General features: G+C 39.9%; 1 protein-coding gene across 2 annotated transcripts; it reads right to left on the bottom strand.

Annotated features, from left to right (window-relative positions):
- Positions 1-290: 290 nt before the first annotated feature.
- LOC131218748 (uncharacterized) lies at positions 291-11004 on the bottom strand. 2 transcript variants are annotated; one of them, XM_058213513.1, is made up of 6 exons: positions 10842-11004; positions 6737-7636; positions 5183-5262; positions 3317-3581; positions 2152-2443; positions 291-834 (listed from the first exon to the last, which is right to left on the bottom strand). In XM_058213513.1, the coding sequence occupies exons 2-5, from the start codon at positions 7482-7484 to the stop codon at positions 2166-2168; spliced, it is 1371 nt and encodes a 456-aa protein (XP_058069496.1). In that variant the 5' UTR covers positions 7485-7636; positions 10842-11004; the 3' UTR covers positions 291-834; positions 2152-2165. The 2 variants fall into 2 exon arrangements, with proteins under 2 accessions (XP_058069496.1, XP_058069497.1); XM_058213514.1 differs by having other exon boundaries at positions 6737-7629; positions 10834-11001.
- Between the last annotated feature and the right edge of the window lie 14865 nt (positions 11005-25869).

Below are 25869 nucleotides of genomic sequence, written 5' to 3'. Positions count from 1 at the left end.
ACCCATCCATCCATGGTAGGGACCAACAGATCAGCGGTCTGGATTACTGAATCATAGCCCCACTGATAAAAACTGAAAGCCTATGGTTGTGTGCATATCCTCAGATAATAAGATCATCAAAAGATCCCCCAATGAACGGTATAAATTCACTCCACAAAATCAATGAGAAACAAGTTTAGAATATCAATCATTGTACAAAAGATCTAAGCCACAATATATTTCCCGATGTAAGTGCCCCACAATCCACAAATAATAATAAATGAATTTGAAAAAAATAAAACTAAATTAAATGCATCCAACCCATTGGAATATGATACATTAGGACTTTAGCCGTTGAACTCTTCCGACGATCCAAATCTGCTAAAATGCATCCAACCCATTGCAATATGATACATTAGGACTTTAGCCGTTGAACTCTTCCAATGATCCAAATCGTTTATTTGATGGGTCTCATTTTTGAATGGTGGATACTAATAAATAAAACCTCCTTAAGTTATTGAACCATCTGTATAATCAAAGGTTTAAAAATTCAGACTTGAGATTTTTATTTTTATTTTTCTCTGTTTTTTGGGTGTCCCCCATCCAACCCCCAAAGTCCTAACATATTCTTACATGGGGATGTATTCGAAGAAACCTCTAAAAGAAAAATGGATTAATATGGGGAAATGGATGGGGTTCACCTTCCATTTTGAAATGGAATTCATGACCCAGATCCACCAACTACAGGCTTGAGCTTTGAACAGAAGCACTATCTTCAACCACCGGCTTTGCATTCGAAAGCTCTGATTCGCATTCACCGGAGAATCCTGCCTCTGGGTCATCCAATAGAAGTTCCTGCAAAATTTCATCATGTATTCAAGACATGGAGAAGACGTGAAATTCCGTAAGCCCACAAACACACGTCCACAGGCACATATGCCAACCTTGTAAATGTGTAGGACATCTGAACTGTGCAACTTGCACCTGTGATGAGTTGACCAACATGGTTTCTTTTTTTCAACAAGGTCATCTATGTAGAGAGGCACGGACAATGCACAGCTCGGATGTCCCACACATCATGTAGAGCTCTGCCTGTGGATTTATCCCCTTCTTGTATGAAGGAAACAAGGTAACACAATGAATAGGGCATGTTTGGTCGCGCAAGTGAATTGAATCATGAACATTGAGCTTGATCAAAGAGCAATTGACCCAAAAAAATAAAAAAGGTTTTAACATATAGCACCTTCCCATTGGGCAAAGGACAAAGAACACCCTCCCTTGTGTATTTTCCTAAGCAACCCCTTCCATTTTTCATTTCTAGTCAAAAACCATCCTGTATTAACATCGGTAGGGGAAAAAAAATGATGGAACCATGTCATAGACTTTATAGTTGTCCTTTAACCATGAAAAAAGATGTTTTTACCCTTAAGTCAATAGAGGTTAGAGTTAGAGTTTGGGTTTTGGGGATTTGGGAGAGGGGTAATATTGGCATTTTTAAAAAAGATTTTGCTAACCTAACCACTGTTTAGTTTTTCTGTCCAAATAATAATAATAATAATAATGGCCAGGTGATTTTTGACCATATTTAGAAAACATAAGGGATTCTTTGGAAAATCAAATGAGGGTGTTATTTTTCTTTGGGTCAAAACAGAGGGTGCCACATCTCAAAACCTCGAATAAATAAATACATAAAGGCTACCAAGTTATTCAACTGTCCACATCTCAAAACCTCAAATAATTAAATACATAAAAGCTCTTAAGTTATTCAACTGTCCGCATAATCAAAGGTTTAAAATATTCAGTCTGAGAGTTTTCTTTTCTTTTTGGGTGTCTAAATCCAACTGCTGAAGTCCCAACATATTGTATTGTAATACATCAGGATGTATTCAAACAAACCTCTGGGTGGGGCCCGCCTTCCATTTCAAAATGGGCCTCAAGAGTCAGGACCCAGATCCGCCAACCAAAGGCTTGAGCTTTGAACAGAAGCATTCACAATGAGAAAGCAAGGCTTCAAATTGCAATTACATTTAGCCTAACTTGCATGGGTATGGTAGGTATGGTAGGCTTCAAAGCGGGTTATCGAGGTATGTTACACCACGTATATATGAACCAACGGCAGATATTGAATGAGAATGGACTGAATAAAAAATGGAGAGAGTATAAGAGTGTTACCTCAAAAGGACCATTCAAAGCTGAGTATAACCATCCCTGCCCTGAACTCTGCCGTTCTCAAGGATTTTTCTTCCCAAGAACGACTTTCGATTGAGCGAGGCAGTTCTTCTAAAGGCTCTCTTTTTCATCAACACCCAAGCTGATATGCGTGTGTAAAGAGCCCGGAATGTAAAGCAAGCGACTAAAACCAGCAGCAGTGCGCCACACAGCAATATGACGTTGAGGAACCCATCTTTCAGAGCAGGGTCATTCTGACCTGTCCATGGCACACCTCCGACGTTCATTCCGAATACTGCAAAACCAGAAAGAAAAACATAGGTTCCATGTTCCGGAAATCAGATAAGAAGAATGCTTGCATGACTCTGTCCACAAACAGAAAATACCAGCAACACAACACGCCAACATTGCATACTTGCAAGAGATCCATGCTGTTACACCCTGATCCATAGCTCAAGTGGTAGACTGAGTGAAAGATACCTCGTTTCAACACTGAGGTTATGGTATCGATTCCCTAGTGGGGAGAGAGAGATCCATGCTGTTCATCAGGAAGACCCATGTGTATAAAAAAAATATATGGATGGTCACAAAGATAATAGCCGACAGTCCCACTCAAGCTATATACGTGACCTATTGATGAGCAGACCACCTGATTACTGTGCCACGAGACATTCATTGTGGGCCCACCTGATGAAGGGCCCAGATATTGCACACATGCCATGTTGGCACATGTGGGAATGCTTTTGATTGGTGTCATGGTAGACTGGCACTCGCAAATAAGCATTCCTGAAAGTCGAGGAGCCTGACTGGATGAGAGAACCCAAAATGTGGAGACAGCATACCCCTGTGGAATTCTCAGGCAATGGAAAACCGTGGAATCCAACAGTAATTCTGTTGTTTGGTTATGAGTGTTGTTTTCCATGGAAATATTGAAAGGTCAACGGTCCAACAATGAGAACTGTCGCTTGTAACCATGGAAATCTATATTTTAACAGGTTCTCTTTGGAAATGGTTTTACTCACATTGAGGAAAATATAGGAAAAGGAAATCAATTTCCCAATTTTCTCCTCTTTTTTGGTTTCTCAAACAGAGGAAACTGTCACATGAAGGGAATTTGTATTCTTTTCCACCTAACAAACAAAGGAAAAGAAAAAAAAAAAAGGCTTACCTCCAGTGATGATAGATAACGGTAGAAAGATCATTGAAAGAAAGGATAGATAGTAAAGCTTCCGGTTTATTTGCTCAGCCTGCCAGCTGTCAAGACCCGCCTGAATTGCTGCAACCCGACTGACTATAAACCCCACATTTTCTTTTAGCCTCCTGAGGCGGCCAATAATCTCCTCAAGGGAGACAATGTCTTCATTAGCTAACCAACCTTTTGCAGCACATTTTTCTTTGACGCGAGGGAAAACCTGCTCCCCATGAGCGACTACCTGGATTGCGACAAAGATACAAATCAGCTCAATGAAACAGATGTACGGCCCAGATCTGAATTCAGATGATCCAATAACCTGGAAAAGTATTCATAATCAATGGAAGTCTTGAGTCAGTCAACGGATCAGGTTGACCCACTGACTTGATCCATCTCAATCACTGATGTGGCCCCACATTTGGGAGATGTTAGGGGCATAATCCCCCTGGTTGGATCTAGATAATTGGACTACAAGCTGCAAACCACAGATATGCAATCTAGGACCGTATACATCCTCTTGTGATTCTCTCCATTGATTAGAATGTCCCACACTTGATGTGAGCTGGGCGTTGCTCTTTCCAAAATATGAAGCTAGCTTAATGGACTAGTCGATTTAAAACAGTTTCCGTAAGCCATCAAGTTGGACAGGAGTTAAATTCTCCACAATTCTTTTATTTTTTGTACACTGTTTTGAAATCCTGACCGGACCCTGACCCATTTTTGTGGACAGCTCTGAGCAAACCATTTCAGCAGCCAGTCCATTAGGTAAGACCCACAATGTTGATTGACATGACATCATAATGATTTGAATGAAAACTTCTTAGGTCAGACCAGTAGGCCCAGATGGTTGACCGAGTGGAAGTGTAAAGTTTGGATGCTCTCTCTCCCACAACGTGTTTTGGCAACTGGTCCATTTTGATGGGCAGCAGGTCCGGTCGAGCTTGTTTCGGGTTCAGAAACATCCATAAATTTTGCTCCTTGGAAATGAACTCCTAGGTGGATGCTTGTATATGATAAAGGTACCACTGTGCTCAAGGTATTCCATAACGATAACAGTGGCCGTAACAGCTATCATCATTACCTTTACGATACAAGTTGTAAAAGCCAGGGTTGTAAAAGCCATTACAGCCCCCGTGACAACTGTTACGGTATCTTTTATTTTATATATATATATATATCCAAAAAACCTATATCGGCCCCATAATAAACCATTACGGCCTATACGGGGGTTGTAACGGCCATTACGGGTAATTTTTTTCCATAACAACTGTTACGGCCGTTACAACCCTGTAAAGTGTAGCGGTTGTCACTGTTACCTTTACATAACAGCCTTTACAGCTACAGCACACCATGACCGTACTAGTAATGTACAATGCCATATTGGCGCTGAGGGCCCGTTTGGTTACCCACTAAGTTCCATTCAGATAGCCTTGTCCAAATGGTAGCACATGTTCATGGTTTGTCAACTAGCATTGGCTCTGATTCTAATAAAAACAAATACATGGTTGTCCAAAAAGATAGCCTTTGCCTTGTACAAGGCAATCTAGATAAATACGAGATGCTACATGAGTACTTGTAAGGTCACAAGACGGGGTGGAATACCATATACTACATGATTACTTATAAGGTAGGTTTATATCCTAATGTATCAGGTCGTCATCTGAACCGCAAGCGATGTTATAATGGTACTGGATGGGATACTGTATCCATCCATATCCATGGCCTAGACTGTTTCAAAATGCAGAGTTGTATCCTTATCCATTTATTCAGTTCGTGTTCATGTAAGGGCATCACAAAGGAACTTTCTTGTGTTGTGCATTTATGTAGACACTGAGAAAATACCTGTAGGAGTCTCTGCAAATTCAGATGCATTTTTGGGAATCTTCTATCATCCAACATCTCTTTTTTTGTAGCACCACCACCTGCGGTTGAGGAAAGAGCTTATACCTTAGAGCAATACAGAAAGAAAGCCACTTGAAGAACCATCTCCATCCAATTGTGAAAAATTAAGGGTGTGTGTGGATGCTAGATTGAGTTTAAATTGCAGTTTTCAGTTAATCATTATTGGAGGAAATGATGAAAGTGGGCATGGCAACACTTTAATTCATAACAACGAGGAAACCCATAATAGCAAATCCAGGTGTTTCGTGTTGGACTTGATATTATAATAATTGCAATTTGGGGCTGATCCCCCATCATAAATGAAATGGGCTTATCTAACACTAGACATTTTCCTTCTGTTGAATTGAAGGGTTGCAATCCAATTTGATTGAACATCCAAACTCACAATCTTGAGATGCAAATATTGAGTTTGATAAAGTGGAAATAACCAGACTAGAATTTCCGTAGCATTCACACTGCAAATGTGGGCTACAAATCGCAGTTGGGTTACTTACAAGTTGGAGAGAGAAATGTCAATGCAATTTGAGGGCTGATTCCTAATTACAAATACTAGGAGACATCCTTAACTACTCTCATTTCCTCTTGATTGAAATGAATGTTCACAGTTCAATTCATGATTAGGCCCAAATGCTATGCAGCCCAAGTGGTGGAAGAAACAACCGCTGAGAAGAAGGGTAATTGTAAAGAGAAAAGGGTAATGATTTGAAGAGAAAACTACAAGGCGGAGGAGAAGGGGAAGAAGGGATCTTCTATTCAAAAAAACATGAAATAAAGCTTCAACCATACGTGATATGGCAAAGAACAACACAAGGGTCATCCTGTTCAACAGTAGTAAGTCTCCAAAAAGGGACCATATTTAAAGTTTACCAGCAAGATAAAGCAAGAAATGAAGAACCATGCTGCAAATAAATTATTCAAGATATGAATAAAAAGAGGGGCACATTCCGGTGGTACTGGGAAGATGTGGGACCCATGTGATGTAATCACACAACCCAATCCATCTATCAGATGCGTCGCCTAAAAAAAAACCTCCAGCATCCGTAACTCATTCCTATCCAAAAATTCAGGTGGATGATATCAAAGGGAATAAACTAGGAGTGGAAGCTCACCCTTGAATTGCACAGGAGCCCACCTGAGTCGAAAACAGCCCGATTTTTATCCCAGACCTTCACATGGACTGGATGAAGGGTCTGAACAGCATGGATTCTATATACACAATATAGTGGGCCACCTAGTCTAATCAATGGCAGGCATTCCCTCTCAAAATGTTCCCCGTCCCGTGGCCCATCTGAGTTTCAGATCAGGTTTTTGGGCTCTGAGTGTTTTTTGTTTTAGGTGATGCATCTGATGAACGGGTTGGATGCGCAAATACATCACCGGGCCCCACATATGCCCAGTAACACTGTAAGCTTATGGTGGTACCGGTATCACAGGAACCCACTGCATTTTAAAAAAAATTCAAGAGGCAGCTTAGACTTATTGAATGGTAATTACCATTATCCATTTCGAGCTCGACAGTATCCAATTCCATCTCGAGCTCAGTGACAATATCCTGAAGGTGATCCATGTGCGTATCTAAAATGTGGACAAGAAGATTGCCGACAGTTTTTGGCACCGGATTATCAGCTTCCTCGGAGTGATTCATGGTCAACAAATATTCCAGAAACCGCTCTTCAATCACAATCCCAGCTGGTTCCCCCTTCCCATCATTTCCAACCAGATTGGGATTCTCAGGGATGTCCGAAAGAAGAGATTGACCAGAAGGAGAAAAACCCAATCTAGGAATCCGACCTAAAGACACGGTAATCACCGAATTCTCGGTGACTCTAGCTGCAAGCCTGAGGGTGAACCCACTCAGAGCAGGTCCTGGTGAATTTACCCGAAAAATAAGTGCCCCATCGACAAGGCCACAAAATGGTCCAGTGCTAACCAGCGTGAGAATGTCCTGGAGTTTCAGAGGTGGGCAAAGAACGTCAATAAGATATTGTGCAGATATTGCAAGCCTCTCATTTCCCTTGGGAAGCACCACATGATACCAACAGAATTCACTCCCGCTACCTTCTGTGAGATCCCATTCCTTTTTAAAATAATGCCCCAACCCATCGAATCTATAAGCACTCTGTCTCACACCATCAGGGAAATGGGTCCGAGAGAGATGAGTTTCTTCAAGAGGAGTTCCAGAAGAGGTTTCTCTATCCATTTTCTCTATATATGCAGTAGTTTCTTCAAGCTCCATGAACATCAAATAATTCAAGACATATAACCCCTGCTCTTTTTGCTCTCTTTGAATGAATCAATCCAAAGATTCACATGCTGAATAAAACTCCGATATAAACAAAATCCAACAATCAGATTCCGTCAGCAAAACCTCTGAATATTTGTTGTTTCTTATCCCTGAAATAGAAAAGAAAGATATTAGCTCACTATTCCCCCAGTTAAAAAGAAAAAGAAAAGAAAAAAAGAAGAAGAAGAAGAAGAAGAAAAAGAAAAAGATGAGGGGGCAAAAACTCTTATGTAACTAAGACCACACATCAAATCCAACCTAAGTAACCTGGAAAAAGAATCCTTACAGTCGCGAATAACCTTTTAAGGAAAAAAGCCAACTTGTGAAATTGAAAAAAGACAATTTTAGATCAACAAAGTGAATTTGAAAAACCATCTTATTTTCATGTAGATTCAAATTTCCTTGTATCTATGCATGGACAATGGGAAAGTTTGCTTGGTTTGAAGCTAAACAGATCTTTATGAGGAAATTTGAATTTAGTCTTCTGTAGAAATTTGTGGGTTTTGAAAATTGACTTTCTTTGAGTTGAAGGGAATGTTGGTAATGAGAGGATTCGGATATGAGGAAAGAGTTGGGAGTTGTCATCCGAGTCATTATTTTGTACCCTTATGAAAGAGAGAATGGCTAGCGTCGTGGGTTTGCTCCCACAAACGCGAGTTTGATTCCCCTCCCCATGATTTACCCGATGCATGTGTTTTGCGGGTGATTGCTTGCATCTGCAAGGATTAGTCTTGCCTTAAAAGGGGGTGGGTACACCTTGTCGTCATAAGAGAGAGAGAGAGGGAATATTCCACCTTTTGTTAAGGAGGGCAAGTGCAACCGAATCCCACTGAGGGTGGTTGTTGGACAGCCACCTCAAACCAAATTCTAACTCCCAAATACCTTTGCTAGATGAGGCAATACTTCCCAAGTATAGGTTTCATCTTTCTCGAGGATGAGCAAAAGGCAGAGTACCTTCTTCTCCATTATAAAGGGTGATGTAGGGGACCTAAGAGAAGTTCGCTGACATTGTAGAGGGCAGGATGGCAGACCTCTTAAAAACTGAGCGATCATCCATTGGAGAATAATCTCATTCGCTATTCATACATGGAAAGGAAGAAATAAGCACACATAAGTTAATCAAGCACAATCTCACCCACTAAAGCTTCATCGAGAGGAAGTCATGTCTCGGTTATGGACCTTGTTCTGATTTGGTTGGATCTCATTGGGGATCATCGAATGCAATCGCACTCCTGTTTTGGAGAGGTTTTACAAAGCAATGCAGACAAAATTAAGATGGCATCGTATGGGCAAGTGAGATCGCTGATTGGAACGAGGCAGAAGTTAAGGTGATTGCATTAATGTCATTACATGGGCTTCTTCCAAGGACTTGGCACCGAGGAGATGGTCATGTAAACTAAAAGAGATTGGTGCTTTTATGAATTTCTAATGTTTTTTATCCATGTTTAAGGATGTGTTTGGTTGCACCAAATATCATGATATTTCGTGATTAATCAGTCTAATTTGGTGCAAAATGTCATGAAATTTCACAATATTCGGTGCAACCAAACGCACCCTTAAGAAAAGTCCAATGATTTGGCTGACTATCTTCTCACTGACTCAGTTGCCTACTAAACCAAACACCTACTATGCATCTGTGTTTTCTTTTTCTTTTCTTTTAAGGGCCTATTTGGATTCATGGAAAGTATAGGAAAGGAAATAGTGTTTCTCAGGAAAATCTTATTTCCAAGAAACTATGAGAAAGGAAACATTGTTTTCCTTGTTTGTTTTTGAACAAAAAAATTCTAGAAATTTAGGATCCATTTTTAGATTTGTTGTTTGGCAAAAAATAATCTTGGACAAAAAATTCTAGGTGGCCATCTAATGTAGGACAAGTAACCACTTGCTCTATAAGCTCGAATTAATAGAGCACCCCTATATCTCACAGGCCACTCCACGTGAGTATGGTGTGAATATGCTCCTGCATTAATCACCCCCGGTGAGGAGTCTCGAACTCGAGACCTCCCGCTCTGATACCACTTTGATGCAGGACAACTAACCAGTTGTTCTAAAAGCTTAGACTGATAGAGTGTGGTGAATCAATCCCTTTATCTCATAGCCCAAGCCCCACATCCCATGGGTTAGGTCCTCAACCGAACCCCCTCGTGGGCCCCACATCACATGGGTTCCGCCTCACACGAGCTGCCCACCCAGAGTGTGCTCCTGCATCTCGCAGGCCACCCCACTCGAGCCTGGTGTAAAAATGCTCCTACTTTACTACCAACATGTGTCAGATTAGTACATGCAGCACATGTGGGATGCTTGAAGATGGGCATTGACACATGTGGCATACACGGCTTATGTGAGCACTTGAAGTTGAATTGTGGAACAACATGGTACATGTGAGGTGATTGAAGCTGTAGGGTGGCACATGTGGCACAAGACACATTTGACACTTGGACGCTTGAAGCTAGATGGCAGCAATTGCACACATTGGCACCACTAGCACATATGGCATATTTGGAATGACTGAAGATGTACGATGGCACCTGTGGCACATTAGCGCATGTGGAGTGCTTTGTACATATAGGCACAAGGGAAGATGAATGGTGGTACATGTGGCACATTAGCACATGTGGGGTGCAAGAGAAGACCAATGTTGCACACGTGGCACATTAGCACGTGAGACGCTTGACATGAGGGGCACAAGAGAAGACACATGGAGCACATTGGCAAATGTGGCATAGCGGCACTTGTGAGGCATAACCAAAGATGGACAACAGCTCATTTGGCACATCAGCCCATGTGGCATATGTGAGGCAATTGAAGATAGATGGTGGCACATTAGAGCTCAACCTTGAGAAACCTAAATTTGTTTATTTCCAACAAAGATTGAAAATTGTAAGTTGTGTTTCCCACAAATTCTCACAGAGAAAGGCTTGACAAACAGCAGAAACTAAATTTTCTTTCCTTTCCTCTCCATGTATCCAAACAGGCCCTAAGTGTTTGCCTATGAAAAATAAACTAATTCAACAAAAAAAAAAAGTTCTAGACATCAAAAACATCAAAACCCACATCAGATTCAATTAAATATCTTTTAAAAAAAAAACATTCTTTTGAATTCACCCGTTACAATAATTTCAATCTCACAAGCAAAACCCATTTCTAGAAATGTTAGAAGAAAAAAAATAAATAAATAAAATTGTCAGCTTAATGAAATCAAACCAAGAAAACCCATCTTCTTTCATCATTCAACCCCAAAAACCTCTTCCAATAGACAAAAACAACTCAAATCTTACAAATTACATAACAATTCAAAAAACCCAACAGCCATACCTCATTCAAACACAAGAAGAGCCAGCAACCCATCTCATCAGAAAGAGTCTACAACATTGAGAGGCTGATACTAACGCTCCTTCTGTTTGTCTTCGTTTGACTCGTCTCCGAATGAGATAAACAAAAGCTTAAAAGGGTCGAGTCTATCAAAAACTGGGGTATAGAAGTTTACCCACCATAACACGATATAAAACGAAACGCTTACGCGCTTTCGCCGGCAGCCGGGAGTGTAACGCTGCCGTGGACTGAATGGCTTCTTTTAGATCAGATCCACTCCGTCCATCAGGTGACCCGACTTGTTTTTAGACTTTCATCATAAATTCGTTCTGATTAAATTCCTAAATTGGATACACCATGGGGAACCAGTTGAGATGGTATGTCCTACCGTTCAAAATATTGAAATTGGTGGCGTCCATCGTGGTGTTTATATGCCATCCAATCCACTCATATGACCTATCACACTAAGATATAAGATTCTACCATGATAAATACATTTTAAAGCTTATTCGAAGCACACCACCTAAATTTAGAGATTTTAGGCATAATTTTACACCGTTCCCTATTTTATGTCCCATTTAAGATTTATATTGGATATAATTTCATGATCTACGGTTATAATTTATCTTCTAACCATATGGACGGTGTGGATCTTATTTTTATTTGTTCAATGCAGCAGTCAGTTAGCGCAAGTCAGGCCCTCCACATGCCTACGCGAGTCAGGCTCGTAAGTCCGCCACCTATAACGTATACAACCGCATTCCTAACGGCAGTATGTTTTCTCTTCGCAGTTTCCTCGTTGCTTCCATATGTCAAATGCTAAAACTAAGTATATCCAGTCGCATGAGATGTGCACATGGATTCGCAATTTATATGCTGACATATCAATGTATTTCAGATCTGAGACGTTCATAAGTGTTAAAAATAATTTCAATTTATCTTATAAAAATTTGACCGTTAAATGTTCAGTTTAGAAAATATATACATGGAAGAAGGACAACTCGAAAGTGTTTTAACCGTACATTTATTAGCACGTGTGTAATACACAAGGTAACATACTATATTTGGTATTGGGATAATGATTTCTGATCAGATCCACTTCGATGAACGGTTTGAATGTTTCACACGTATGCAACTAGTGATAGGTGAGTGCAGAAAAGTATATTCGGTTTCGTCCACCTTTTTTGGCCTAATATGGAAATTTCCAGATCAGGGAAGCGAATGCTTGTATTACAAGCTAAGTCCACAAGCACGTGTGCGGGGCCCATCGTGATGGACGTTTCAGATCCACTCCCTCCATCAGGTGCGGCCCTTCAAATCCATCTTCTTCAGAAAATAGAGGATTTAAAGTATGAGTGGGTCACGCTACAGGGAAAACTTTGGATGTACGTCCAGTAAAAAACGTTCCGGCTTGTTTATGGGGCCGAAAAACTTTTATAATGTCATCCAATCCATTAATTAGAAAAATCCAGATGGGATGAAGAGAAATGCCAAAATTCAGACCATTCCAAAATCCATTGGGCCACACCATGTGATTTATAGACTTTAGGAATGATTTTATGTGATTTTATCCCGCAAGAAGTTTTTTACGGTGGTTGTTCAATCACAACTGATTCCTATGGTGTGGTCCACTGAAATTTGATCTACTTCAGTTTTGGGTTCATGTCCCAAAATTATTGGGAAAAATTATAGACGGTCTGTATTAAACATATCCATCATGGAGGGGCACCACATGCAATGCAGGTTAAAGGGCTTTTGGTGGCTGTACCCACGCGGTGGAACGGGCAGATCTTTGAGTAGCCACCGTGATGTATGTGTCTTATTAACACCGTCCATTTATTTTTTTCGGTATTATTTTAATTTTTAGGGTATAAGCTAAAAAATGAGGCAGATCCAAGGCTAAATTGGACTACACAAGGGATATTAAATTCTTTCCGTTGGAAACTTCCTGGAGTTTTTTTTTTTTTTCCTCTTCATCTAGTATAAATAGGTTGGATGCCAAATAAAAATCAGGGTGGAGCCTAGAAAAGTTTCAACCGGGAGAATCAATATCACCTCTGTTTCCTATAGTGTGGTCCACTTGAGCCTTATATCTATCTCAATTTTGAGCTTATACCCTAAAATGGTGTGTGTATATATATATATATATATATAATTGATAAACAGTGTGGATAAGACCCATGCATCACAGTGGCCACACAAATCTCCTACTCATTCCCAGGTGGAGACGCCTTGGGGGTAGACCGGACGCGGATTGCCTGTTCCCATGTAATGGGAAGTTAGGGAGTTATGCCGATGGAAACGGTGTGGTGCCTCATGGATTCCCTCACAAAACCCATTCTTCCCATCAGTTTTATATGAACACAGTGAGAAAAGAATCTAAAGGTAAGGCAGTTTCGGAAACTCATGTTGGCCACACAACATTAAACAATGTAAACACAAATGTCCACCGTTGAAACTCTTCAAGAGCCGACCATGATGTTTATAAGCTATCTAAACGGTTCATATGGTTATTACTATTCAGATAAAATGTAGGCACAAATATCGTCCTCATACAAATCTTTTGTGGCCCCCACAAAGTTTCCATTGTGAGCGTCTAATCCTCTATGTCTCGTGTAAGGTGTGGCCCACGAGTTTTGAATCTGGCTGATTTTTGGTTTCATGTCCTTTTGTTGTCTTTCAAAACTGATGAACAAGGTGGATTTGTTACGGAAATCTTTATGGGCCTCGGGTGGTCTCGGATCGGATTTTGACCTGTTTCGAGTCTTCAGGCCCAGCCCGGCCCATTGATGCCCTACCGCGATTTTGAGGTTTCCGGAGGACGCGGATTTCCTGGCAAAGCCTTCCGCGGGAAGTTCCTGCACATTGATGCTAGTTGGGGCCCACCGTGATTTTTGTGAGAAATCCATTCCCTCCATACGTTTTGCTGGATCATTTTATTACACCAGACCAGAAATAATGAGGATATAAAACTCAAGGAGGACATACGAGAGGGAAAACCAGGGAATGGGTTTTCTACCGTTGAAACCTTGTCGGGCTCCACCTTGATGTTTATATACCATCCAAACCGTTTATAAGGTTATTATTAATAGGATGAAGTGAAAACACTAAAAACTAAGTCCGAGATGAAACTTCGTGGCCATACAAATGTTTCAAACGGTGGTCACTGAATCTCCACTGTTTCTTATCGTGTGGCTCACTTGAGTTATGAATCCACTTCATTTTTCTTATTCGCATTAAAATGAACTCTAAAAACGGATGAACAGTGTGGATTTCTCACAAAAATCACGGTGGGCCCATCTATCATACCAGGGCAGGAACTTCCTGCGGAAGGGTACTTACTCTTACCCGGGTGGTAGACTCCCGGGAGTTTCATCACCGGGTCAAGGGTTCGAGTACCCACCAGTGGTGAAATCCCACGGCGTGCGTGTGTGGGGTGTGTGTGCGTGTGTAAGATTAAATACGTACATCATGGTGGGACCACAGTGCACTATAGGCAATCCGTTTCTAGGTTAAAGGCTCGGAAAAATTATTCTTTAAACATGACGGCCGTTACGGAAAATTATCAAAAGGTACCTAGTTGACAATACCTCGTTTAAAGAAGCTGCTTAATGAAAACCTAATTTTAAAAGGTACTGGGATGTAAATTCCTTATTAATGAGGTGCTATTTTGTAAAATTCCCTAATTATTATTGAGAAACGATCCAGTGCTGTTGATTGTCCTTTTACCTATTTAGATAGTCCATTATGTCAAGCACGTAATTAGTGGACTATAGTGTAAAATCACACCAATGGGACAATCTCTCGATCAATAAACAAAAAATAATGAACGGACAAGATCGTTTATATAAAAAGTGGCATGACAACAAATTCAAGGCATCAAGGGATCTCTACTCGTTAGTGTATTGCTTCTGTTTCTAAATAATAACATTCGTCAGAAAACCTTAACCATCCAATCCATGAGTTGGAAGATGGATGGGCATACAAGAGAAATCGAACTTATGGATGGATTGGATATCTGATCAGTATTATTTTCATGTTCTAGCCTATGAAATGTGTGATGAATCCTATGGACGGTGTGGATTGATTGGGTGGAACTTCTAAGTATCCCACTGCAACTAGGAGCACTATTACTTGAAGAGCTCTAAGAGCACTGGATCATTAGTTGATTTATAAGATACTCGGGCGGAGTGTGATGATGATACGCGTTTACTTAGAAACTTCTAGACTGAAAGTAAATCAAACTAAACCGTACAAATTATGGACCCAGATTAGATATATTATGAAAAGAAAAAGCGCTTATTTCATTATCTGACCATCAGATTGGTGGGTATTTATTGGACGGTGTAAAATGAAAAATTTTATGGTCATATTTCAACAATTGTCCACGAATCAGAGATGAATATTGTTCTTATTGTTTATCCACAGTGAGATACATAATTTAGCCGGTTTATCTTGATTTAACACTTGATACGTATACGATTTCTGAGTGCCTGCGTATCAAGTGTCATACACAGCCGAGTATCAAATAACTCTCCAATATATTATTATATTTTAGATCCGACAGCAGTGGCCTGACTACACGTGGTAGTCAGGAGGGCGTGCCTCCAACTAACCGTACACCACCTTGGAGAGAACGGAAGCGGATTGGCTGGTGTACGACACACCAGATATATAGCTGGTGTAGGTACGTGTCGTACGAAGACGAGCGCTGACGGCCGACGCTCCTCAGCTCCGAGTTGTACGAACGGTTAAAATGAGATCAGAGTTACATTGGCCCACACATTGATGTATTTATTATATCCACACCGTTCATCCATTCTTCGAGATCATTTTAGAGCATCAGCCAAAAAATGAATCATATCCAAAGATCAAGTGGACCACACCACAAATAGCTGCGAGGATAATGATTTTTACCGTTAAAATATTCATAGGGTCCACCATAACGTTTATTTTCCATCCAATCTGTTCATAAGGTCACCGAGACCTGGATGAAGAGGAAAAATAAATTTCATATTGATCCAAAACTTCTGTGACCCCTAAAAGGGTTTCAATGGTAGACGTTGAATCCTCTACTGCTTTTTACAGTGTGATCCAGTTGATATTTAGATCTGTCTTATTTTCCGTCTCAAGCCTTAAGAGGAGCTTGCAAAATGGATGGACGGTTTGGATATAACACATACCTCATTATTGGATCCACAGAACTTGCTGACATCAATACACGGCTATATAGCTGGTGTGTGGTACCCAAGCCAATCCGCTTCCGGAGAGAACGTGAGTAAGATCCACCCCATCCATCAGGTCAGACGCTACATTTTTCACCATGGATCCTAAAAATCAATAGAATTTAAGACTTATGTGGGCCACGCTATAAGGAAAAGTGTAACATCATTTTTGAAAACTCTAAATTCACGTGACGTGGCTCACGTGAGTTTTGGAATGCCCTGATTTTTGGTAAATCAATTCATTAAGATGTGATGCGTGAGATTAATGGATTGGATGGCATATACACTCCGGTGGTCCAGCTCTCGTGAGTTTTGACAAATGGTGCATGCTCACTTTTGTGCTTTTGATTCACCTTTTTTTTTTTTTGTTAGCTTGTCGGCACACCCACTGTCAGTTCACACTTCACTGTTAGCCACCCCCACTAGAGAATGGATGTCAAGACCTCAGTGTTGAAACGTGCTTTTGATTCACCTTAATTTATCTTAACATTAATGTATTGTGGTGTTTTAAAATATATATTAAAAGATTTCTCCAATTTTCTTTTTAAAATAATTTTTAAAAAAAATTGTGTATAAGTTTAGCCCTTACATCCGATAGGTAATGAAAAAAAAAAAAAAAAAACCTTGAATTTTTAAAAAAGAGGATTTTATACAGGACTTGGATACTTTTTTGAGGGCATGCGAATTTAGTTGTTTGGTGGATATACCAACAACTACAATCTACACCATGAACCACGAGTGCACCGGTTCATGCCGTGAAGCATACGTTTTGGTTTGGTTTGCATGACTTAGGGTTGTGGATGCGTTGCCTTTTAAAATTTCGTTTTGAATTTGTGTATAGAGTCGGAAAGCTTTAGTTTTTCTTTTTTAAAAAAAAAAAAAAAAAACCAACAATAGTCATGACTGTCGGCAATGGTACGTACGCACCTATTCGAGGCAACCCTTAAAATCACATAAAGGACTTTTTTAGTTCTAAATTAAAAAATCCATTCAATCTTTTAACTCTCTTTCTCACTTCAAATCTTTGCAACGATTTTTTTTTTAGTTCATCTTGTTCAACTTTCGGGTTAGACATACGAAGACAGTTTAAATCTTCATACATCAAATGCATTGGTATGAGGAGACAACATTTGAGGGTATCCTGAAGGTTGATTGTCTAGTAATATTATTGTTCCACTATGGATATTGTCCAAACGGAAGTAAATCAATTTCAAGCCAATCACTTTTGTCGTGCCTCAGGTCAAATAAGTTTTCTAAATTTTTAATTTTATTTTAATTTTGTTTTCTAATTATTTTAAATTTTGAATTTCCATAATTATATGTTTACATATCCAAGATTCTTAGAAACATGATATGGCATAAATAGACATGGGTGTGAATTGGGCCGTATCCCACTAGAGCCAAGATATAGACAAATGGTCCTAGTAGCTCTGTGGGGCTACCAATATATATGTGTTTTATCCATGCCATTCATTCATTTTTCCATATCATTTTATGTCAAGAACCTCAAAATGAGGTAGATTGAAGACTCAAGTGGACTGCACCGTAAGAAGCATGAGTGATAATGACACCCACCGTTGAAACCTTCCATGGGCCCACAGTGATGTTTATTTCCCATCCAATCTATTCATAAGGTCATATAGACCTGGATGAAAGGAAAACAAAAACATCAGCTTGGTCTAAAAATTTTTAGGCCCTTAGGAAGTTTTCAACGGTACCCATTCAATCCCCACTGCTTCCCATGGCATGGTCCACTTGAGCCTTCTATCTATCTTCATTTTTAGACTCATCACCTAAAATGATCGGTCAAAATGGATGGAAAGCATGGATAAAACACATACACCCCAGTGGGCCCATAGAGCTCTTGAAATGATTTTCTGTCTATAGCTAGGTCCCTGTAAGGATATTACCCCATTGGTGTCCAATAGATGTGCATTGTGAATGATTCACAGCGAAGGACCTTACTAAGCTATTATTTCAATGGCTATATAATAATGGTGTAGGCTACAAACAAAGAAGCAGATGAATTGAAAGGGCAAATATGTCCCATGGAAAAAAGGAGTTCAGTGCAGAAAACAAAAAGGTTTTTCCTCTCCCTTTAAGTAACTATAAAAATATTCAAAAGCTACTCATATAACAATATCAATTAGAAAACCATGAACTAGAAGGAAATGCCTACATACCTAGCGGTACGACTGAAATAGGATGCATGTTGTTCTTTTTTGGTTTTGAAGATGAATTGCACTGATTGGTGCTCCATGTGTCTTTAAACGATAGATATATGTGGCTCACTTTCTCCTCAGTTTTTCTAAAGTGTGTATAATAAATGAGTAGGCCTACAATTTTTTCGCTTTGTTTTGGGAGTTTTAAATATAGAATAATGGATCGTCAATTATGGAGATAATAAAATTAAATAACTAAATCTTAAATGTGTACTTTTCAAGCGTTAGATTATATATTAAAATGTAAATCAATGAACTAAAAAACTTATTCATAAATTGTTTAGATATGGATAATTGGGTACATGACCTTCTGTGCGCTCACATCTTTTCTAAAAAAAAATATTCAATGGAATTTTGTTTTCATGCGTATTTAAAGACCGGGACATGTTTTTGTAAAACAATGTTAAGTTGCTCAACCCACCACAATTACTCCTTCCAGAGTCACTACATTTAATAAAGTCTATGTCCAGTTGAAGTACTGTGAATGCATAATACAGTCCAAGCACACCATGCACCCCATTACATATGTAAAACGATCACAATTGTAATAAAGCCTAAACCAATATGTTCAATCTAAATATCCAACGGTCATATAATTCAAATCAATAATCACTAGGGGGCCACGGCCTAATGAGAGTCTTATAAGTTGGCCAAAAGTCTCTTTATTTATAAACTTAATTTTCCTTTTCCACAATAGAAATTAAGTATTATATGTACTCTTTTTCCTTATACATGTTTAGTTTACCTTAATATACAATTTCACTTCATGATTGAGTCTTAAAACTTACAGCCTAAGCTATCCAAAGCGAAAGGCCCCATATACGCATGTGCATGCACACATACATGTGTGCCGCTATAACAAGAGACACATTAGCAAATCGTCCACTTGAAAATTTTACAATATAGTCAGGTTTTTTTAATTTTATTTTGGCAGCTTTGGTCATTGTTTGACAATTCAAACTGTAGGTGTGAATTGTGAACCAATTAAACTTTGTGGGGGCCATCATGATGTTTGTATCTTATAAACTTTGTGGGGCCATCGTGATGTTGGTAAGCTCAAGCGGACTATTTGAATGCGCTAAAAAGTTCTGGTGGGCCATAAAAATTATGGATTAAGCTAATATTTAGATCTAGGAAGGTTTCAACAGTGGATCTCATTATACCCCTTGTTTCTTGTAGTATGACCCATTTGAGCTTTGGATATGCTTCAATCCTAGGTGCATACCTCTTTTCTTCTTCATCTTCTTCTTCTTCTTCTTTTTTAAAATTTTTTATTTTTTTATTTTTATTTTTATTTTTTACATCCCCACACCCACACTCACGCCATATGGGTATCGGAACCATATACCTCGTGTTGAAATTCCTAAGAATCTACCACTGAGGCAAGGATAAGATACCAATCCCAGGCGCATACCTTAAAATGAGCTGAAAAAATGGATGGACCCTGTAAATAAGACACATATATCATAGTGGGCCCCACAAAGTTTACTCAGCTCGTAATCCATACCTTGAAACTGTTGGTATCATGGTCTTTTGACATGGCAAATACTCGTTGCATCTTGAGTCATGACTTGCCCTAGTCAAGCCATGTTCGGCATGTATTTGGGTGGGCCAATCTAAAAATTCTAGTCAACCTATATAATAGAATATTAAATTAGTGCTTGTGAGAGTTGTGTGCTCTTATTGCCATATAATGGAACACTAAATTAGCGTTTATGACAAAAAAATAAACTGACCTGTGATTCAAGTGGGCCGCACCAAGAAAAAATAGTTGTGAGAGAAGGTCCACCCTTGATATTTTTAGGGTCCATTGTAATGATTATATAAATCCACTCCACCTATTAGATACCATACCAAAACTTAGGCTTGGGGTCCAAACATCAAACTTATTCGTTATTTAAGTGGGCCCATACAATGGGAAACTATTTACAAGGTGAGTATTGTTGCGTTCACCGTTTCCAATCATGTGGTCCACTTGAGACACAAATGGGGCTGATTTTGGGGCACTGGGCCTAAACTTGGGGTGACAAATCTGATGGTCCAGGTGAATTTTAAATAAATACCATGAGCCATCAGCCCCTTTTCAGCAATGTCAAATAAAACTTTCTGTATTTATTAACGTTGATTAATCACTGGAAGTTCAGCCTATTTGGAAGACGGATTGTCCTAACTTGGCCATCTCGACATCGAAATGGAATGTATGGGTTTTATCCACATCGTCTATTGACTTTGCCATATCATTTTAGTATGCAAGCCCAAAAATGAAGTAGATTCGAGGTTCAAGTGGACCACACTATAGGAAGTAGTAATGGTAGTGACACCTACCATTGAAACCTTCCTAGGGCCCCCATGATGGTTAAGTGCCATCCAACCTGTTCATAAGGTTACATGGACCTGGATGAAGGGAAAACACAAATATTAGCTCGATCCAAAACTTCTAAAGCTCTCGAGAAGTTTTCAACTATAGGGGTTTAATCCTCACTGTGTAGTCCACTTGAGCCTTGGATCTGCCTTATTTTTGGAGGCATATACTAAAATGATATGAAAAAGTTAATGGACGGTGTGGATAAAACCCACACATCATGGTGGCCCCTTGGAGCCCTTGCCGTTCATGGGTTGAGATTTAAACTTGTGCCCAGCCCTTAGCCCATATGCTCCAGCCCAAGATCAGGCCAATTAGAGCTATGCTTGAAGCCCAAACGGGCCCATTGACACTCCTGCAATGGATGATGCCATGACTATGGGCCCACCCTGATGTATGTTTTGCATATCCACACTGTCCATCCATTTTTCAAGTTCATTTGTAACACCTCGAGTTTTCAAGGGCCGTGTAAAAACTCGACTCCCGAATTTCTAGGTGTCATGGGTGCCTTAATGGTCTTCATATTTTAATTATATTTTGATGATCTCATAAACAATGGAAGATTTAGCAAGGCATGAAGCATACGTATGTCATAAAGCAGTATCAATTGCCACTAAATATAAAAATATCTAAACCACAAATCCAAAATTATGTAAATATGGAACTAGTCCCACCCATACATAACCCAAAGCGACTAGGGCCCTGGTCCATATCCTGCGGTAACCCGAACTCAAACTAAAAGGATCCACCGAAAGTTTGGAAGCAGAGAAACTCCTCTTCCCTATCCTTGCTCACCTCGCTCGGCTCGTTGAGTTCCGCCTCACCTGCATCTAGTAAAGGGTCTGGTTAGTGTTTTAAAACACCGTCCCAGAGTGGGAGTGAGTAGCTAACTCAGTGGTTATTATTAGCCTTAAGTTACAACTATCAGCAATTATATGATGAATTTAATGAAAGGCATACATTCACAGATCCCTAAATAATCTTATTAATGCATATGCATGTATCATGATATGATGTATGACCTTGTAACAACACTCCCTCGAGCGACTTCGTCTAACAATCGCGCATGACCAGCATTCCCTTATTGCGACCTCAACTGCCGAGTCGCAAAATTCTAACTAATGTGATGCGTGAATAATGTTAGCCGAGTATTTAGTTAATTTCATTCATCCAACAGATTAGAGAAACTGGTACACCCCATGTATCATTGCCCTCAACTAATTGTGAGACCAAGACCCCTCAATGTGCGAGGCCAAGACCCTGTGATCCTTGATCCCATCAGGTTCCCTATCCCCGATTTCAAGCACATGGGGAGTGTTGGGAAGAGGAATCGCTCGCAGTCACTATGGGGAGGCTCGTCACCCCAGCGTAGGCCGATAGCTCGGACACAGTGTCCCATTCCACCATGCCCGGCTCTCGAGTCAGTGGATCGGTTTCAAATGGTTATCAATAGGTTTCAGTGGTTGAAGGGTGTTTCAGGTTCTATACAGGCGTGAGCAGACATGGTTAACGAACATGGTTGGTCAGTAAGCGAACTAGATCGTGCGAGTTCAAGCGAGTACGTAACAGATGACATCGAGTACAAGCGACTCATGTAGTCCAACTACTGTCGCTCATTCGCATCCGCCCAAATCCACTGGTTTAGAAGCAGGATGGTCCTACCAACGGGACCACTTTCTCCCAATTCAGTTCCCTAACCAGGCCAGGGGTTTATGACCTTCAATAATATTCCAACAATTCCGAATTCGCCTTCCAACACTACTAAAGTTATGCACTCATATATCAAACATAAAAATTCAGATTTTCTACAATGCAATTACTAACAAAAAAATATGAAATTTATGTGTGTGCGTGTTGAGTGGGTTTACCGAAGAGATCAAGAGCTATACATCATTCATAGTATAAATATACAATAAGGATTAATGCTAGCACAAACATACAATAAGGATTTATGTAAGCACAAACATAAAACAATGATTTTATGCAATCATACATGTCACAAGGAATGTTATACTAGAATCACATATGAGATGAACATGCCATTCCAAATCAAGCCCATTTATGTTGAAGAACAAATAACCAACACTTAATCATTTCATGAGATTTAGGAGAACCTATCATGTAGGGTCTTGGCTAGGTTTTCTCTAGATTACTCAAGTACATCATCCTAATATTCATAATCATTAAACTCATAGCAAAATTGGTGCTAGGCCACCTAAGGATAATAGTCCGTACCTTATGACGAATCGCTCAATTCATGGCGCCGGTAGGATTATGGTGTTAGGAAATCATCGTTGAGATGTTTAAATAAGCATACAAGCTTGTATGAATTGGAAAGGATTAAACACAAGACCTAAACTTACAAACATAACTCAATACTTACCTTCAATCGTCATTGAATTGACACCAATGAAGGACAATTTGCTATAGAGGAGATGAGAGGGTGAAGGTGCACAAACCCTCATGCTTCCAAGCTCTCCCTCTCTCTTTCTCCTCCTTTCTCCTCTTTCTCTTCTCTCTTTCTCCCTTTCTTTCTCCTAGTGTAAATTCGTATGGGGAGAGGGGTGCCCAAATGAAATACTTATATAGGGCCAAACTTGGTGTAAATGGCCCTAAAGGTTGGATTTTTACTATACTAGCCATATGGGAGGATTTTTCTAGCCGCTAGGGCCTACTACGAGGTGTACATATTGATATACATCATAAGATAGTTAGCCCTAATGATGATCTACGTATGGACATGTTTAGCTCGCCATTTGGATGCGCCGATCGATAGATATGATTAGAAGTCTGTTCAACGGTCACCGATGGTCGATCGGGGCCGCGGCTATACGAATATGAGCAGAGAAATATTCTTACTCCACGTCCTGCATATCACTTAAGCCACCTGTGCTACCTGTACGGTTATATATTTGATGGATGAGTGGCCAACTCAGTGTGAATTTTTTCAAGATTACACACCGCCGCCTTAGCTAAGTATAGTTAAAAATAATAAGCATTCAATATAGTACATGATGCAGTATTTTATATACATGGATGCGTGAATGCACAGTGACTTGGGGATGTTTATTCAGTCGGACTTGGGCTCATTACCCATGCAATCATTGACTTGGGGATGTATCCAGTCGGACAAATAGGTCGATAGTCGGTGGTCTGGGAGCTAGCAAAGTAATCCCTTAATGCTCCTAAGGGAACATGCTACAACATCCAGAATTAGCCACCCGTCATCGCCAATATGCTATGAATGCATGATCAGCCAACCCGTTATTATTCCAATTACAATCAGTACGAGGAGCACATGGCCCAGCGTAGGCCGACAGCTCGGGCATAGTGTCTCATTACCACCATCCCTGGCTCATGAGATTTCTCCCACCTTAGGATGCTTAATGAAACCCATCGATCAGTGGTCAATCAAATTAATTGAGTAGGGAATCTCATGTCCTACATAACCTCCAATCGAGGGTTCATTCGATTCCACACTCCATCATGTTACATCCTAAGTATGGGTTCACATATACTAGAGGGTTTACCCACTAATAAGTGTAGTAATATAGGTTCATAATGACTTACAACAATTCATATGAAAATATACTGCTATAGTATGACAGGCATATGTTAAGCATAATAATCAAAACAAGTCATAACGTGAACTATAAATTAAAATGAGAGCTATCATGTAGCAACTATCATATGCAATTATGTTTCACAATTATCAATCGTAAATCATATATAAATCATATAAGAGATCGCATGCTATGAATTAACAATTTAAACATTTGATAAAGACTATAACTTAAACCAATTTGGAAATGGAAAGCTTAAGGGAAAAAATCATCACCTTATACTTTGAATCGCCTACCAGTGTTGCTAGGGAGTGCGTGTTTCCTTAGAATCAAACCCTATCATGAGTTATAAATTTATACAGTTATGTTCAAGCTTACAAACTATTTAGGGTTAAGGTCTCAACCTAAGGTTTAGATTACCTAGCCGGGTCGAACATTGATACAGGTAAGATCCAGGTAACGTTAACCACACTACACATGGAATATATGTATAGTGATCAAACCAGAGATCATGTGGGCCCCTCAGATTACTAGAGAAGTAGTGCCCCATCCAAGTTGGCAGGTGGGATGGAAAACTTCGGCCAACTGGCGTGCAAGATTTGGATTTATTTGGTAATAATACTAATAAGAAAGGGGTTTTATAGCAATGGATGAAAAGATAGATATTTATATATTAAAATCAGGAAGTGAGAGCCAGACCTTTTAATGTGGCCGAAATGCAATCGGTTTCAAGAGATCCGCACTGGAACTGGAATCGAAATTTTAAAACAGAAGACTGCATGAGATGAACTAAAATATCGATTAAAACAGGAGAATTTGAATCCAACTAAACGGGAGAACGGCTAAATTCTAATAATGGTGGGAATTGGAGTTCAGATCTGAGGTTTTACCTGAATCTTTCAGCTTTCTCTTTCTCCCACGTTTCTTCTTTTCTTTCTGTCGTGGCTTATACTGGTGGGACGGGAGGTCTTTTGTAGACATGAGGACCCGTGCCTATCCTTCACGCAACCGGATGATTGGTTGAACTTATGCAGAACAATTGCCACTATCGGTTTCAATGGGAAACGGTTGTCCTTGTGTGGCTAGTGTCCACGCCACGAGTTGTATAGAGTCTTTCAATTTTTTGAGGTTTTGGGTTTTGTCGCGTAACTAACTGAATGGATGGTTCAGATCATCCTTAGGGATGATCGTGGTGGGCCACGACTCGTCCCAGTGGACGGTCGTCCGTGAATGCGGAAGGAAGAAAGGATTTCCTTCACGTGAAATCTGGGCTGGCCTTAATTTTGGTGATCCTCGGGAGTGTACACATTATGTGTACACGCACCACCAATGTGTGGGGCCTTCAGTGAGGATTAGTGAGATCCATACCGTCTGTCATGTTTTATGGGTCATATTTAGGCCATCTGACTATGGGTGGTGCAAGATCAAAACTCAGATGGCCCATGCTAATGGGGTACACCCCAAATCTAAACTACATATCGTTACAATGACGACTTTCATGGGCATTGCTATAGCATGCGAGAGAGTTTCTTTTCCAAATCGGTCCTTGAGTTAGCAGGGTCCACTGAGGGTAGGGATCATCCCATATGGAGTGGTGAGATCTATTGATGCTAATCCTAGTTGGAACGTGATTGTTTTAGGAGAAAGAAACGGAGGCAG

The sequence above is a fragment of the Magnolia sinica genome, chromosome 11, assembly GCF_029962835.1.
Source record: "Magnolia sinica isolate HGM2019 chromosome 11, MsV1, whole genome shotgun sequence".
Classification (NCBI taxonomy): domain Eukaryota; kingdom Viridiplantae; phylum Streptophyta; class Magnoliopsida; order Magnoliales; family Magnoliaceae; genus Magnolia; species Magnolia sinica.
This window is presented reverse-complemented; position numbering and strand designations above follow the sequence as displayed.